The sequence below is a fragment of the Pristis pectinata genome, chromosome 2 (genome assembly GCF_009764475.1).
Source record: "Pristis pectinata isolate sPriPec2 chromosome 2, sPriPec2.1.pri, whole genome shotgun sequence".
In the NCBI taxonomy this organism is placed as follows: Eukaryota; Metazoa; Chordata; class Chondrichthyes; order Rhinopristiformes; family Pristidae; genus Pristis; species Pristis pectinata.
Genome location: NC_067406.1, coordinates 45,023,076 through 45,041,115, shown reverse-complemented (window position 1 = coordinate 45,041,115; position 18,040 = coordinate 45,023,076). Strand labels below are relative to the sequence as shown.

The following is an 18,040-nucleotide window of genomic DNA, read 5'->3' as shown; positions in this document are numbered from 1 at the left end:
TCTGATCACCAACTATATCCCCATCAAATTTAGTCTGTCTTCTACTCTTCAGTCTGCCTGTGGCCTTTAGACACAGTTGATTTGTCTTTCAATATCAACAAACCTCAGAGGACTACCTTTCCCCAGTTCCATTTTCATCTTTCCAAGCATAACCAAAGAATCACCTGCAATCACTTTGGTTCTTACACCTAATGTCATTATTTCACATCCCATAAAGGATATATTCATGGGCCCATTCCTATTTCTCATCACCATCCTGCTGTCAGAAACATCAGCTGAAAATAGTGCCAGTTTTTACTTGTACCTCGCTGACATTCCCTCAACATTGTAACCACCTCATTCAATCCTTCTGTTTTCAAATTATTTTAACCTTCCCAATATTTAGTTGGTAATTTTTTTCTCATCCTTCACTGGACATCAGATAAGCAGTCTAACAGTTGTCAGTCCCCGCTATGAGTTCTGCTTCATAGCCAACTTAAAACCCTGTTCCTGTGAACCAAAGATGAACCCAACCTTGATGTCACATTGGATCCCAAGGTGAGCTTCCAACCATGTATACACATCATCACTGTAGCCCACTTTTTTCCCATTGCTGTAACAATGCCCAGCTGTCTTGGCTTATCTGCTACCAAAATCTCCATCAACAACTTTGTTATCTCTAGGCTTGGGTACTCCAAAGCAAAACCAGCCAGGAGTGTTTTTATTAGTTCCCTGTAAGCCTAGTTATCCAAAACGCTTCTGCCCCTGGTGAGCAGCACAGTGGTGGTGCGGGTGGTGCAGCTGTCTGACAGCTCCAGTGACCCACTATCAAGTCTGGCCTGTCTGGAGTTTGGATGTTCTCCCTCTGACTGCATGAATTTCCCTGGGTGCCCTATTGTCCACCCACATCCCAAAGACATGCTGGTTATTAGGTTGACTGGTTACTGTATATCATCTCTAATGCTGAAAGCTTTTGGTAGAATCATGGAAGTGTTAATAAGTGGGAGAATGGGATTGATTGGATTGCTCTGAGAGCTGGCATGGACCCAATAGACTAAATCGCCTCCCATGTCATAAAGAAAAAGGAGAAATAAATGAAATATGAAATGTGTTCTAATATGCATCATTTCCATTTACTCATCTCCTTTGTATTCATTGGGTTATGTCAGCCCTTGATTGTAATGTTTAAAATTCTTGTCTTTATTTGAATCCTTTCATTTCCTTGTCATTCTTTAGTTCCAATTTTCTCCATCTCTATAATCTAACAAGATGTTTATACTCTTCCAGTTTTTGTCTCTTGAGTATTTTTAAAATCCCTCCACTATTGCTGGCATCTCCTTCAGCTGCCAAAGCCCTAAAACTATGGAATTTCCTCCTTAAAATTCTTTAGTTCATGACCCTGTTTGTCCCCCTTTTAAGATGGTCCTTAAAACCTACAAAACCAAACTGTTACCTCCAGCAGTCAAATATTTGATCACACTCTTGTGAAGCACCTTGGGTATTTTGTTATGATTAAACCTCTTGCGTGAAGCTGTTTTTCTTTCCTGTCTAATTTCCTCCGGCCTACATGTGCATCTCTTAAGTAGTGCACCACTACTTCAGCAGTTTCCTAACCCCAATCATTTTTTCCACTGTACATATCCATTTCCTCTACATCTCTGACCCTAACCAGCGTAGCCTCAAAGCCATTCATGTTTTCCTTGAAATCCAAACAATTGCTGACCGTTAAGTTCTCTTCTGCATCTTGTTCCTAATTTGAACAATTTCTCATTTGAATCCATTTGTTTATTCCAAATAAAAGGCATTGCTGTGGAAACTGTATAGGATCTAGTCATAGCTACAATTTCCTAGGTTTTGTGGAACATTATTCTAATCCTACTAAGAACATCTCCCACATCTTTTGAACTACACATGTTTTAATCTTCCTACGTCCCTCTGGAAAAAGGAGGGGCGGTGGCTGGGAAACTTAGATTAACTTTTCCTTTAAAGGAAAGACTGACTGCTCTGCCCTGATTGTACTATGCAATTTTCCTCCCATTCTTCCCCTCCAGGCACTCATAGTTAAACGGTCTCCAGAGATGTTCACCCCAGTATTAGACAATATTTTTATCTCACCCAATACTGCTATAAAAATACTACTAATCACCATTTCAATACTGATGGTGGCATTGATAGAAGCAAATTATCTGTTATATTTCCTATTTTGCCGTAGTGACTCTATTTAATTGACTATACACAATCTTGGATGCTGTAAGGTGATGAGCGGTATTAATGTAACTGGAAGTACTTTTGTTTTCTTCTTTTTCTTTCATTTGCTGATGTTCCTTCTTCATGATTCCTTGATCATGATTACAAGAATAATGAAAGTTTTTCATCCATCCAGTTTGATGGATCTTTTCTGTTGCTGCATTTGATTCTTAAATATTTCCAAAATCCTTGCTTATGATGGCCATTTTGCATGCATTCCAAGTGCTGGTCACCTGTGAAGAACTTATCTTACATTTGTCTTTTCTAGTTTTAAACTATAACCATTTGTTTCATTTGTGTGATTTCACATAATTATCCAGATTGAGTTTTTCTAACTTTTTATTATCTTACACATTTTGTGTCTCCTATACCTTCTTTCAAGCCGAAAACCTAGCTCAACCAGATACTTTTCAAAATTTGTGTTATCTAATAGCTAGGGATTAATCTGATGGCTGTTTTCCAAAGCTTCAGTTAACTCCCTCATGAGAGGAGGAAGCTATTTGGCCCCTGAAGCTCATCCACCAATTCATTTAGATGGCCTTGACTTCGTTCCATGATTCTTTTACTTAATGTATTTTAATCTTAACACTCAATTGATCCAGCATTTAAAATCTTTGGGGGAGCAACAATTTTCACTGCCTTTCATATGATTTAGTACTTTCTGATTTATTTTTGAATTGGCATAATTCTGTTTAAAATTAAAGCGCTCATTTAGATAATCTAAACTCACTGGAATATAACCAAAATTAGGTAAATAATTAAACCAGCGCTTAAACTGTTAAGTTCTTGTGAATATTCCTCCTTAAACCAGTGCTACATGCCTCAACTGCAGTCTCTTGTGCAAAACTGAATTCATTTTTTATGTTGGGGTCTTCCCAAGGCTTTTAGACAACTGAAGCTTCACGTCTTTATAATATTTAAATTGTATCCTTCTCCTGATGAATGCATTGACCATTTATTGTATTCGTGTGCTGGCTTTAGTCAGTTTGTGTATACAGTGAACAGATGCTGCCTGACCTACTGAGTGTTTCCAATATTTTCCATTTTACTTCTGACTTCCAGCACCTGCATTTTTTTTTCATATGATTTAAGATAAACAAATGGTTATGGGCTAGGACTTGGGGATTAGCAAAGCCATTTTAATTATGTGAAAATCAGTAGATTAAACCTGAAATAGAAACCAAAAACACTGGAAGCACTCAGCAGGCCAGGCAGCATCTGTGGAAAGAGAAACAGAGTTAATGTTTCAAGCCAAAGATCCTTCATCAGAATGACATCATCCTCTATCACATTAAATTCCCCTCTGATAAAACAAGATGACTTGTTAGTGCAGTCTTGAAGATTTTGAAGTTGATTTTTAGGGCTTATCATAATTGCATGTACCTTTTCCACATCACTTCAGTAAGGGTATTCTAAGGACCAAAGTAAAGCTATGCAAATCTAAAATGAATATCTAAGATCCAACTTAAAAATAAATTTGAATATTAAATTTGAATATTAAGTACATCTCAATGTCAATTGAAAAACACGATTATGCTGGAGGAAGTCAGCAGGCCAGGCAGCATCCGTGGAGAAAAGCAGGTGGTCAACGTTTCAGGTCAGGACCCTTCTTCAGGGAAGGAAAGGAAAACCTGTTAAATTCAGCATTATTAAGACTGTGGTTATTTTGGTTTTATTAATGTAGTAAATTTCCAGACTAGCAATACAGAAAAATTGTGTTCTTTAAATGTGTGTGCTTTTGACAAAATTTGATTTTATCACTTTAGTGCGTTCTACATTTTTCAGCTTATTACGAATGGGCAATGTAATAAACATTCCGAGGTGAAATGTTGTATCTTTAATGAGCGTATGATGCAGGTGCCCTCTCTGTACTGTTGCATTTATTGTCGTATTATAGCAAATTGCTCTTCGGATAAGAAAGTCACCAGAGGTCCTGTTTGTTTTGGTGAATGTTGAAGATTATTTGCATCATTTGATCTACTCAAAGTTCTCTTGCTATCTTTACTTGCCCAACTGAAACACATTCTTTTGTTGCAGTTATTTGTATGTTTGTGCAGTGAACAAAATGACTGTTATTTCTTCATCATTGACAAATCATAAAATGATAAAGTATTTGAGATATATCAGAATAATGTGAACAGCACTCAATTAAAGCAAGCTTCCAATGTGTTTCTTTAAAATACTCTGCAAAGACCTTTGCCCCAACTAATTATAACCTTTCCATTTATAATTACTGATCACTTTTATGGCACTTGAGGGTGGCTGACCATCTAGTCATAGATTATGCTTTGTCCTGTGTATATATTGCAAGTTATAAGCCATCTTGAGACCACTATATCAAATTTAGATGGATTATAAATGCCATAGTGAGGAGACTTTCATCTCTTTTGGATGGCATGATGCTGTATCAGAAATGAAAGCATGTTTTAATTCATTCGCCTTGTCATGTGGACCTTTTAGGAAACATGATCATTTGAAATATTGGTATGACATTGTATACTCAAGCTGAATGAAAGTTTTCTGCCATCAATAGAATTCACCCCAGATTATTGGTTCTCCTGCAGAAAACTAGTACCTTGTATATGTAAGTTGAGCCTTTGAAGTCAAGGACAAATGTTTTAGTGGGATTGCTTCAAAATCTCTTTGCCACATGATAACTTTTTTTTAACTCCTCAAATGTAAATATGCTTTCACAATCTGAAATAGTAATTCAATGAACCTTGCATATTAAACTGTAAATATAATAAAACTGAAATAAACTGAAATGGTTCCCTTATACAATGAGATAGACTATGACCTCACGATCTACCTTGTTGTGACCTCACACCTTATTGCACTGCACTTTCTCTGTAGCTGTGACACTTTACTCTGTACTGTTATTGTTTTTACCTGTACTACGTCAATGCACTCTGTACTAACTCGATGTAACTGCACTGTGTAATGAATTGACCTGTACGATAGGTTTGTAAGACAAGCTTTTCACTGTACCTCGGTACAAGTGACAATAATAAACCAATACCAATACCAATAAAATTATTTTTTCTACAGTATTCCAGGGTCCTGAGATTTCAGTGAAGAAAAAGTCACACCTATTTCAGCAAATTGCATGCTCCAGTGATGCTGGAAGTTACTCTGCAACAAGTTAGTATCTACAGTAGTGAAAATGGATTTGCCAAAATAGCTGACACCAACACTAAAACTATTTGGGAATTATTGTACCGAGAAAGTCGTGTGACACAGCTTATCCTCAGACAAGGCAATCATCAGAATACTGGAACGGTAAGTTTAACCAGTCAACTGAGCTATTGACTCTTTTTATGTGTCATTAAAAAGTGTAACTCTCTTTATGAATTACCTTGATGGTTTGCACAATGTCTTCCAGGTGATTAACAGTATTTACTTGGCCTGAATAATGATGAAATCATGAAACTTAATTCTAAAAATGCTGGAAATTTGAAATAAAGTTGAAAATACTAAAATCAAGCAGCATCTGTGGAGAAATGGTTAATGTGTCAACTTAGTGACATTTCATCAGAACTGAGGAAAGAATTTTTAAGGTTCAGAGAAAGGGGAGAGGTCAGAAAGATCAAGTGAAAGATGATTATCTCTTTTCCAATTCAGATGAAAGGTCATTAACCCGAAATATCAAGTCTGCTTCTCTCTTCAAGGATATTGGCTCACATGCTAAGCATTTCTGTTTTATTTCAGATTTTCAACATCTGTAATATTTTGTTTCTTGGATTGTTTATTTCACTTCCATGACTTTTCCAGGGATGTCCATATCTTCAAGGAGTGGATATCCCTCCAGGATTTCTGCTTGACTTTTCCTCTGTTTCATACGCCTCTTATTCTCTCTGTCACTCATCTAACTCCTTTACCTCTGTCTTTTTCAGCACCTTAAACCTCTTAGTTCTAACTATTCCCAATTTTGATGAAGGATCATTGAACTGAAATATTCACTTTGTTTTTCTCTCTATAGTGTCCTAGAGTCAGTCATGTAGCACAGAAACAGGCTCTTTGGCCCACCATGTTCACAAGGATCATGAAGTACCCATCTCTACTAATCTTAGTTCCCAGTATTTGGTCTGTAGCTTTCTATGCCTTTGCAATTGAAGTTCTTGCCCAGATACCTTTTAAATGTTGTCAGAATACCTGTTTCCACGACCTTGAGCAGTCTCCCTCTGGGTAAAAAATCTTTTCCTCAGCTCTCCTCTAACCCTCTTACTCCTCATCTAAAACCGATGTCTTCTAGTTTTGGACATCTTTGTAATAGGGAAAAGTTTCTCATTATCCATCCTACCTATGCTTCTCATAATTTTGTATACCTCCTGTTGGGTCCCCTTCAGCCTCCTCTACTACAAGGAAAACAAACCCAGCCTATCCATTCTCCTCATAACTGAAACATTCCATCCCAGGCAACATCATGGTAAACCTCCTCTGCAACTTCTCCAGTGCAGTCTCATCCTTCCTGTAGTGTGGCAACTAAAAATACACACAATACACAAAATATACAATAAACCCTATGGTTTATTAATGTTTTACCAGGTTGTGCCATGACCTCCGTGCTGATGCCCTGGCTCATGAAAGCCAGTATCCTGTATGCTGCCTTCACCACTTTGTATACCTTGCTGCCACCTTTAAGGATCTATGGACTTGTCACCCATATGCTCTGATTCTACGTACATATTACCCCTTTGGTCCCTAAGAGGCCCTACTTTTCCCCAAGTTACCCTCTTCCTTTTAACATACTTAGATAATGCCTAGGAATATTCCTTGCTTTGCTCTTTGCCAATGATATTTCATGGCCCTTATTTACCCTCCTAATTTTTTTAAGTATTCCCCCCCCCCCACACACATTCTATATTGCTGAAGGGCCCTCCTTGTTTTCCATACTCTATGCCTTCCATATGCTTCCTTTTCTGTTCTTTATCAAATCATTATCCTTTGACATCCAAGGTTCCTTAGACTTGTCTTCTTTACCTTTCACTATTCAAGAACTCATTAGCCCCGAACTTCACTATTTAGCTTTTAAAAGACTCCCACTTGTTGGATGTAGCTTTATCTGCAATTAGCTGCTCCCAGTCTATTTATGCCAGGTCCTGTCATGTGGTACTGAAATTGATCTTCACCCAATTCAGAACCTTAATTTCCAGACTACACTTATCACTTTCCTTAATAACCTTGAATCTTACAGAGTTAAGGTCACTATCCCCAAAATGCTCACCCACAGATACGTCTTCTACTTGTCCAGCATCCCACCAGCCTTTCAGTGATGGTGTTCCATGTTGTAATGGCCAATATTGGAAAAAGTATAATTTTACTTTACGTGTGTGTGTGTGTGTGTGTGTGTGTGTGTGTGTGTGTGTGTGTGTGTGTGTGTGTAACAAGTACAAAAATAAATGCAATCCAAAACAAAATTCTGTAGATGTTTGAAATCCAAAATAGAACAGAAAATGGTGAAAAAACTCAGCAGGTCAGGCAGCATCTGTGGAGAGAGAGAGAGAGAGAGAGACAAAGGTAATGTTTTGGGTCAATGATCTTCCATCAGAAATCATCAGACAAAAACAGCTGTGAAATTGGGGACAATTGAATAGTTCCAGTTTAAAAGCTAGAATGGATGAAGGGCTACTTTATATCCTGTAAATTCTGGGGAGTAATGAGAGATTAAGTTAAAAACACGTCATATTTTTTTTCAGCTTTCAAACAAGTTTATTCTGGTAGGAATTAATCCATTTGTGCAAATGGTGAACATGAGTTTGATTACATTGTCCGTTTCCACAATGTATTAATTATTTATTTAACTGTATTTATTTGCAGAACATTAACCTATTTTAGCGATCTTCTAAAATCCTGGCCCTAAGCTAAGTTTCAAATTCTAAATGCTGCTTAGCAGACAAACTGCTTGCATCACTTTCCTTGGCGAGTAGGATAAAGGAAAATCCCAAGGCATTTTATACATACATTAAAAACAAGAGGGTAGCTAGGGAGAGAGTAGGACCACTGAAGGACAAAGGAAAGAATTCATTCCAAGAGCCAAAGGAAGTGGGTGAGGTACTAAATGAGTACTTTGCATTGGTAGTCACCAGGGAGAAGGACATGGAGGATAGTGAGATCAGTGTGGGATATGCTAATATTCAAGGGCATGTTGATATCAAGAAGGAAGTGGTGCTGGGTCTCTTGAAGAACATTTAAGATGGATAAGTCCCCGGGCTCTGAGGGGATCTCTCCCAGGTTATTGAGAGAAGCAAGAGAGGACATTAGGACCTTGACAGAGATCTTTGTATCCTCTCTAACCACACATGAGATCCCAGAGGCTGGAGAGTAGCCAATGTTGTCCCTTTTAAGAAGGGTAATAGGGATAATCCGGCAAATTATAGGCTGGTGAGCCTTACAATAGTGGTAAGGAAGCTATTTGAGAGGATTCTTAGGGATAGAATTTAGTTGCATTTTGAAAAGCATAGGCTTATTTGGGATAATCAACTTTGTGTGGTGCATGTCATGCCCTATGAAATTGATTGAGTTTTTTGAGGAGGTGACAAAGATGATTGAGGATAGGGCAGTGGATGTCATCTACATGGACTTGAGTAAGGTTTTTGACAAGGTCCCTGATGGTAGGCTGATCCAGAAGATTACGACACATGGGATCCACATAGACTTGGTAGATCTGATTCAAAATTAGCTTTGCTATAGAAGACAGAGGTGTTTCTTGGACTGGAGGTCTGTGACCAATGGTGGTCTGCAGGGATCAGTGCTGAGATCTCTGTCTGTGATACATATATAAATGATCTGAATGAAAATGTAGATAGGCTAATTAGTAAATTTGTAGATAACATGAAAAATGGTTGAGTTGTGGATAGTGAAGAAGGTTGTCAAAGGATACAGCAAGATTTAGATCAGTTACATGTATAGCCAGAGAAATGGCAGGTGGCGTTTAATCCAGAGAAGTGTGAGGTATCGCACTTTGGGAGGTCAGATGTTAGGGGAAAGCATACAGTAAATGGCAGGATCCTTGGGAGCATTGGTGTACAGAGGGATCTTGGGGTGCAAGTTCATAGCTGCCTGAAAGTGGCATGGCATGTGGATAGGGTTGTGAAGAAGGTGTACAGCATGAAGAAGATGCCTTCATTTGTCGAGGTGTTGAGTATAACAGTTGGGAAGTCATTTTGCAGCTGTACAAAACTTTGGTTAGGCAACATTCGGAGTATTGTTCTGGTTGCCATGTTACAGGAAGGATGTGGAGGCTTTGGAAAGGGTGAAGAAGAGGTTCACCAGCACATTGCCTGGAGTAGAGAGTAACAGCTATGAGGAGAGGTTGGACAAACATGGATTGTTTTTTTTTCTGGAGCATTGCAGGCTGAGGGGAGAACTGATAGAAGTTTACAAAAATTAGGAGAGGCATAGAAAGGGTAGTCTTTCTCCCAAGGTGGAAATGACAAATACTAATAGGCACAGATTTAAGGCGGGAAGGGGAAAGTTTAAAGGGAACTGTGAAAGGCAAGTTTCTTTTTACACTGAGTGGTAGATGCCTGGAATATGCTGCCAGCGGGGATGGTGGAAGCAGATACAATTGTGGTGTTTAAGAGCATTTAGACAAGCACATTAACATGCAGGGAATGGAGTGATATGGATAATGTGCAGGCAGATGGGATTAGTTTAATTTGGCATCATGGTTGGCACAGGCATCATGGTTGGCACAGGCATCGTGGCCAAGGGGTCTATCCTCCACTGTTCTGTTCAATAATTCTACCCCACCACGCTATCATGACTTTGTAGTCTCCACACTTTTTTTAACTATGCTTTCTTTGCCAGCTAATGGTCCACAACACATGACATTTAAATTTCCAAAATAAATGCCCACTATATCTTTTAACCATAGTAGCTTTCTATCTTGCGTGGCACTGAACGTGTAAGTTCTTGTTTACAACTTTTTCTCCCTTAGCTTAACACCCATACACTGGGGTAGAAAGTGTCTGAGAATCATGATACCCTGTCAACCAAGACGGTGTGTAATATGCTCAGTGGACTAGCTGTTCATTTCCTGAGTATTGGTTTTCTACATTTTAATGTATTTTTTCTGTAATCTACTCTAGTCCAAGAATCAACCCATACCTTCCTTATCCTCGACTCTCGCTCTTCGCCAGCCATTGTATTTATGACCAAGTCTTCAGCTGGTTAAACTGTACACATTTTGGAAATTCATCCCTTAGTCATTTCACCTGTCCTAATTCTTTCCCAAATATTATGTTCAAATGTATTTTTGTTTAGTGCTTTTCAGTCATTCTTCCAAAGCTGCTTTGAGCCTTTTTTCTCCTAAACTGAAATACCTTGGGACATTTGAAAGTGCTATGTAAATGCAAGCTGTTGAACTGCATTATTTTTAGAACTTTTAGTGGAGTGGGGGATGGTAGGAAACTTTATCTGAATGTTATTGTAAATTAATTTACTTTAAACATTTCAAGGGTTTCAGTTCATTGGTTAAGATCTGGTGTTGTGTTTTGCTGGTGAGGCATTTAAATTTTACCATTTAGCTTTCCTTTCGTGTCTGTTGTTCTCTCCAATTTAGACAAGGACCCTTAAAAGGCACTTAATCATAGCCTTTGCCATGGAGCTCCAGAAATAGAAGTTATTAGTCAGCTGGAAACAAATTCCAGTACCAATTTGAATCTAAATGTGGCATTGTTGAATAACTGGACACTGTCAAATTGTGCAAAAGTACTGCAGTTATCTTTTAATCCCGAATCCTTTTGCATTATCAGTTCCACATGGAGAAAATAAAAGCAGGCCAAGCTTTTTCTGAATTGGTGAGAGGCCAAAGAAGACTAAACTTGTTTTCAACTTCACTTGCTCTCAAGTTACAAGTTGCTGGGTAGCGCTGCTAATAAAGGAGGATATACTGTCAATTTTCTGTTTATTGGTTTTTGGAGACATTTCTCTTGGTTGATTTGATTAATTTATTCATCAATGGATGCAGTTTATTTTATTGATTCACTTCCTACTTGTGTAGACTCTGAACAATTTAACCCTTAAAGTTTAAAAATACAAATGAAACTTTTCCCCCTTTTCAGCATGTGAGATTTCCTGTACTTTTTGGGTAGAGATCAGAATCACCATTTCTGTGTTCGGTTTCCAGCTAATAACGGGGAAAAAAACAAAAAGGGATTCAACAGTACTTTAGCTTAATGTAGCAGCATTGCTGAGTGATTGATGTCCAAATTGGTGCTCTTCCTAAATTCTGGTTGCATGATGTGGTGCATTTTTGACATACTGTTGCTATTTTGGGCCTCTTGAATCTTTCATCTCTCCCTTAACATGTTATAATGGTCAATTCAGAGTGCAGTTAGTCTTCTGCTTTTTCTTTGAAATTGTGAGCTATTTTTGTACTTTCGACCATTTTAATTGTCTTCCAAACTGCTTCCCCATTAACTAAATAAAATTATTACGTTTGGGATCAGAAATTTCAGAACAAATTAAATGGATATTTATGATGCACTAAATTGTAATGTCCCTTGTATTTTCTTCTTAAAGCATCAAACAAGTTGAATCGTAGGGAAGCAAGTGATCTAGGTTTCTCTGTAATGTTGGAATACTGTGGACTGGTTCTGAAAAGTTTCTGTCTTAAACATCTGCATATTTCCTGAGAGCAGTCGAGTAGTCTTTTCCTTGTTCTGTGCTAATTATTTGATTTTTTTTTTCTGTTACTGGCAGTTTTAACCTAGTATTGTTAGAAGGATCTTGTCATTGCCACAGGACTGAGATGAATTGTCTGGTTTAGTTCAATTGTAATGAGAAATTGACCAGGGATGGTAATGACTAATTGACCAGCATTGGTATAGAATTTCACTGATTATGTATGTGTTAAGTAAATAATATAATCACTAATTATATGACATTTAACCAAAATGGGCAGAATCCTGTTTCACTGGATAAGGAATATATGTGATTAGTACAGGCAACAGTGACTTTTATCAGAAAAAGGATTAATGGAAAGTTTCTTATGCTTACATTGCATTTTCTAACATTTTGTGTATGGTTTGCAAATTTGAAGTCACAGCAAATGTTTGCTTGGTTTTTGCATGTAACTCTACCTCGCCCTTTGAAGAACATAAAACAGTCCAGCACTAGAACAGGCCCTTCGGCCCACGATGTCTGTGCCAATCATTGTGCCAATTTAAACTGCACATCTGCCTGCATATAGTCTAAATTCCTCAATTCCTTGCCTGTTCATGTGACTGTCTAAATGCCTCTTAAAACAAAAACTGCAAAGATAATTGTTCAGCTGTTTAATGTTCATTTTGGCTTGTTAAAAGAAATGCTATTATTCAGGTCATGGTGTGGCAATTACTTTTTCCCCTTTTTAATGCAATGGGGAAAAAGTACATAATTTATGGGGAAATTTTGAAATATTTTGAAACTAATACCCAGTACCGGGAATTTAGCTTGTACAAAGGATGCAATTAGCAAATATCTTGTGTGAGTCACTGCATAAGATCTATTTCTGGAATGTCATCATCAACATTAGCACAGACATAGCAGAGAGCAAAGTTTAAATTGTATTCTGAAAGTAATTTTTTCTGTAAATTGCATTTTAAAAAATTGATTTAGTACTGTTTGTAAGAGCAACATAACTTTGAGTCTCAAGGGAATAATATCATACTGGTAATCACTGGGAATTATGACTAAATATATATATTTATAAAAATTAATCGAAAACCAGTGTGTTTGTGCTGCTATACACGGAGTGATAAACTACGATTTACATTTTTGTCAATCATTGCGGGTTTATTTCACTTTGGAAATGACCATTTTGTATGCAGGCTATGAGAGGCTATGAATGGAATCTAACATTGTGCTATTATCAAACATCCCCCATTTAAGATCTTTTAATGAAGCATCTGAAGATGGTTGGCTCTCAAACACTGCATGGAGGAACTCCTGCAGTTTTGATTTGGTGCTGGGATGATTGACATCCAACAACCATCTTTCTTTGTGTGAACTATGAATTGCAATCACAGAAGAGTTTTCCCTTGATTTCTATTGAGGTCCTTGATGCCATGCTCAATCAAATGTTGCCTTGATGTCAAAGATGGTTATTTTCAGCCACTGGAATTAATTGAGATCTGAAATAAAAATGTAAAATGCTGGAAATGTTCAGAATTTATGGGAAGAGAAATGCAGTTTAATGTTTCAGATCAATGACCTATCATCAGAACTGGGAAATGTCAGAAATAATTTAGAGACCAGGAGGAATTGAATGATGTAATTGTTGATGCTGCAAGCTAAAAGAGGGTGGTAAAAGCTATAACTAGAGAAGGTGGAAGGAGGAGGAGGTGAATGAAATCCCAAATACCATTAGAAAGGAGAGGGGAAAATTAAACAATGCTGGAAATGTGAATAGAAGACTTGGCGGATTATCTGATTTTCTGTTTTTTGAATTTAATGTTGAGATTTTAAAACTGAGATGTGGCAAGTTGGAAGATAAAGTGCTGTTTCTTGAATTTATGTTCAGCTTTGTTGGAGCAGTACAGAAGGTTAAAGACAGATCAGAGTACTGTGAGAGAGAAAATTATAACTGTAGGTAACTAGACGATGCAGGTCACTCTGGTGGACTGCACAAAAGATAACCACTATTTAGAGCACGATGTAGATGATACCATTTTGTCAGCACCAACTGTAATATACTAAATTGGAGGAAATAAAAGTAAATCATTGCTTCACCTGGAAAGAATGTTTGATCTCTGGGCATCTACAGGGGGATAAAAGGGCAGGTGTGGCATCCGTGGCATTGCATGAGAAGATGCTGAGAGAAGGGAGCTGGTTATTGGTGGAGATAGAAGAGTGAAACAAAACATCACAGAGGGAACAGTCCTTTGGAATGCTGCAATAGGAGGGGAAGATCTGTCAGATAGTGTCATCGCATTGAATGCAGCAGAAATTACAGAGATGATTCACCGAACATACTGGAAAGTGAGGACATGGAAAACATAAAAATATGCTTGCTCTGGTTGGGTAGAGAGGTGGTGAGAATTCATAGATGTAATTGAGAGCACTGCCAACTATGGTGAAGAGGAAACCATGAATGAGGAAACAGGAAGTCGTATTGCAAACACTGGTGCAGAAGATAGTGTCATCAGCACAGATGCAACAAAAACTAAGTAGTCCTTAGGAAGCAGGGTGGGAATAAAAATAGTCAAGGTAGCTGTGGGAGTCTGTGGAGTGAGTTGTTAGAGTGAAATCCTAATCGAGCATTCGTGAGTAGGTTATTAGTGAGCAAGCTCTGCTGGACAACACTGCTGTTTACACATTCCATCATTTTGCTGTCATCAAAAGCATTCCATCAACTTGTTGATAGTTGAGAGTTGACTGGGTGATAATTAACCAGATTGGAGTTTTCCTGCTATTATTTATTTTATCAACTGCATGTACTTGGGTGATTTTCTACCTTATTGGGCAGATGCTTGGCTGGAGTTGTCTAACTGTGAGTATACTCAAATTAATAGATTTTTATAAAAGAGAATTGAGGGATGTGTGGATATAACTGCACTTGAGGTACAGAATCTGTCATGATCTTATTTCTTAGTTCAAATTATGATCAAGGGCCTCAAAGCAGTTAGAGGCAGCCATCCATCTGAAGAAAATCAAAAATATAGCTCCATAACAATAATTTAAAAATGTTATTTCAAAGTGGGCAAGCTATTGAGAGATCTTGTGGGTTATTTTCACTTGGACTGTTTTCACTCTCTTGCCTTGGTCTTCATGAGAGAGGACAACACTCACATTTCATGTTCCCTAAACTTGCATTCCCTGGATTTGGAAGGCCAGTCATATTGGCTCAGAACTGAGCAGCCATGCCCTAAGTTGCAGCAGGACATTGAATAATGTACTGGGGTTCCTTGGTGGGCTGGCACAAGTTCTGTCCAAACTTGTCACCTTCTTCATGATAGCCCAACAATCCCCATTTAAGTGAATGGGCTCTCAAAACCAATGGCAGGTATAAAATCATAGTCATAGAGCACAGACCCTTTGGCCCACTATATCCATGCCAACCATCGAGGATCTATTTAATCCTTTTGTTTTAATAACCTCGTGCAACTTCCTCAATCTCCCCTGCTCTAACTTGTCGGATCTGAGAGCAGATTCCCCACCATAAATGTTTATCTTTAGAAATCTGGGAGCTTTAGTGTTGCTTAAGATAATGTTACTATTTTGTGTTTTAATTATGAATGCATCTGCTAATTAAATGCCACTATGTAATTTTCTTTTCATTTTTTTAGATGCTATGTCAGAGGGGAATTGTAAAAAGCACCATTGGTTCAACTTCATGAGGAATAACTCACACCATTGCAAAATACATATATTTTTCTGCCCTTGGATTTCAAAATTTCTGTGGTGTAAGATACAACAGTCCATGAGGCACATGCATCTGGAGACTTCTCAGAAAGAGCAGTCTAACAACTTGTCTCGGCAGGCTACAAGCCATGCAGATGGGAGCTTCCAAGATACACCAATGAGCGACTATCGCTTGGACTCTAGCGATGTCATCCCTGAAAGAGGAATTTTGGCAGGGTATAGTGAGAACGAGGTTAGAATTCAAAAAGTGTATCAACTTTCAATATTTTCTCACCTTTCTAACTCTTCAAATAGTTTGGAACAGAGAAATTGCAAACGGAGTATTAAAAGAAGTGTAACTGAACTTCATCCAGATCTTGAACTTGAACTCAATCAGAAAAGAATCCATGTGCACTGCAAAAATTCTGCCACGTTGACTGAAAGTCTAAATGCATCTCATTGTGGAACTGATAATGATAATCTTTCTGAAAAAAACATAGGTGACTATACAGATCAGCAAGATGTTAGTTTCCATGATGAAGAACCAATTGTGCATGGTTCTGCACAACACTTTTCTCACAGTGGTTTGCATGTTATTGAACATAAAGACTCCCAGGACAGTATTTTGATAGAAGATGGTGATACGGGCTCACCTAGAAATAAATTGGTGCCGACGACACCAACCTCCGAGAAAGAGGTTCAACCTATTACCAGTACTGGACTGCTATCATCTGAGAAAACGCCCTCCTCTTTAGGACACTCAAGTACAATCTCTGTCAGATGTACAGCTAAACGGAAGCTGCTATCACCAACAAATGCATTAGGGAAAGATATGTGCTCAGGGGATGAAGCCCCATCTGTTGCAAAGAAATGTAGGATTCAGTTAACTAATTCCATCCCAGTTTCTTGCAGAAGTACTGATGCTAAAGCAGCACCTTTCTGGAATCACTTACTTCCATCTTCAAGAGACGCATCCAAGGTTTGTACTAATTAATATTTAATTATTTGGCAAGCTATTATATATTCCAATGGAGTTTATTGTTTAAGTGCACTAGTTAATGCTCAGCAGTTGCTTATAGGATAACCTGTTAAATAAAGCCACGTTCCTGCCATTTTGGTTCTCCTGTTTTGGCAATATATTATTACCAAGTGAAGAATTAACATTTTGGCATTTGATTCTCTTTAGTTAATACCTTTTCTTGATGTGGGTGTCAGTTGCCTGGATTTGTCAAAGCACTAACTACTTGATACATGGGCCGCATCAGTAAATTATATTACTAAAACCAAGCAGCATAGAAGTCTAAAACTGAAATCCACATAGATTGTCCTTGATAGAAATTTTAAGTTGTCATGGCTGCAGTCACTTGAGTTACAGGAAAACTGGAATGAACTCAAGTTAATTGATGAATGATACCCAACCAGAAAAAAAATAATTGAACAAGTATGACTGCAGCAAGGGTAATATACAAGTTTCTCATTAAAAAAATATTTTCCTATTCTACCAAAATGAATAATCTTTTCCCCACAATAAATGCAATTTATGTTCCAATCATTTACCCAGTCATTTAATCTATCAGCCTTCCTTTCTTGATTTTGTTCTCTTCAGAGCATACATTCCTCTAAGCTTTATATTATCTGCAGATTTGGAAACATTACATCCTGTTCCTCCCTAAGTTACTCATATAGATTGTAAATAGTTGCAGACCAAACGCTGATTGTATTAAGGGATCTGCAAGATAAGAGTGATCATAATGAGATCGCTAATTAATCCTGTCTCATTAAACAAGATGAGATTTAAAATTATTCCTTGACAGATTGCTCAGAAAACCTGTCCTGAATGCATTCAATAAGCTTCTCAACTGCATTTGTTAATTAGATTTTCTTCAGCTTGTATGAAGACTGAATTCCCCCATCCACACCCCACTCCATAACGTGATTATGTTATTACTTTTGGTTACATTTGCTGATTTGTTGAAAGTCTGCATTCAAATGAAGTTCTTTTAATTTTAGCTTTTTACTATTATTTTGACTTTTTTTAAAACTAATGCACCATTAAATTCACTGTTCCCTTCCATAACACTCTGCTTATTGTCCAAGTTGCCACTTTGCTTCATGGCCATGACACTTTTTCAATGTATAGTTTTCTCTTATCTGTTCCCTCATCCCACATCTTTTATTTTTAGTACAAAATCCTAATTATTCAATATTTTCGGACACTAGTCCCAACCAGGTTAAATTGGAGTCTGTCCCAACAAAATATTTGCTGCTCGTTTTAAATAATTGCAAAATAACTAGAAGGGAAATGAAAAGCACTTCTTTCAGAGGTTTGTTTAAGACTTGATCCGAAATGTGACGGAACTAGACTTTAAAGGAAATTTCAAAAGATGATATGAAGAACAGGGTTATTAAAAAAAATTGGAGCATAGATTAAATTGGACAGCTCTTTAAATGAGCCAGCCCACAGACATGACAAGCCAGAGACCACCAC

The 18,040-nt window shown here is 37.7% G+C and overlaps 1 protein-coding gene across 8 annotated transcripts in view; it reads left to right on the top strand.

Annotated features, from left to right (window-relative positions):
• The window catches only part of LOC127581216 (protein FAM214B), a 93,365-nt gene that overhangs the window by 56,370 nt on the left and 18,955 nt on the right, over window positions 1-18,040 (top strand). For 7 of the 8 annotated variants that reach the window (XM_052035394.1, XM_052035373.1, XM_052035403.1 and 4 more), the window contains 2 exons: window positions 5,275-5,505; window positions 15,498-16,531. In XM_052035394.1, the coding sequence (XP_051891354.1) occupies window positions 15,503-16,531 (1,029 nt within the window). In that variant the 5' untranslated portion in view covers window positions 5,275-5,505; window positions 15,498-15,502. Of the gene's footprint in view, window positions 1-5,274; window positions 5,506-14,404; window positions 14,702-15,497; window positions 16,532-18,040 lie in introns of those variants that run through there. The other variant, XM_052035363.1, reaches the window with a different exon arrangement.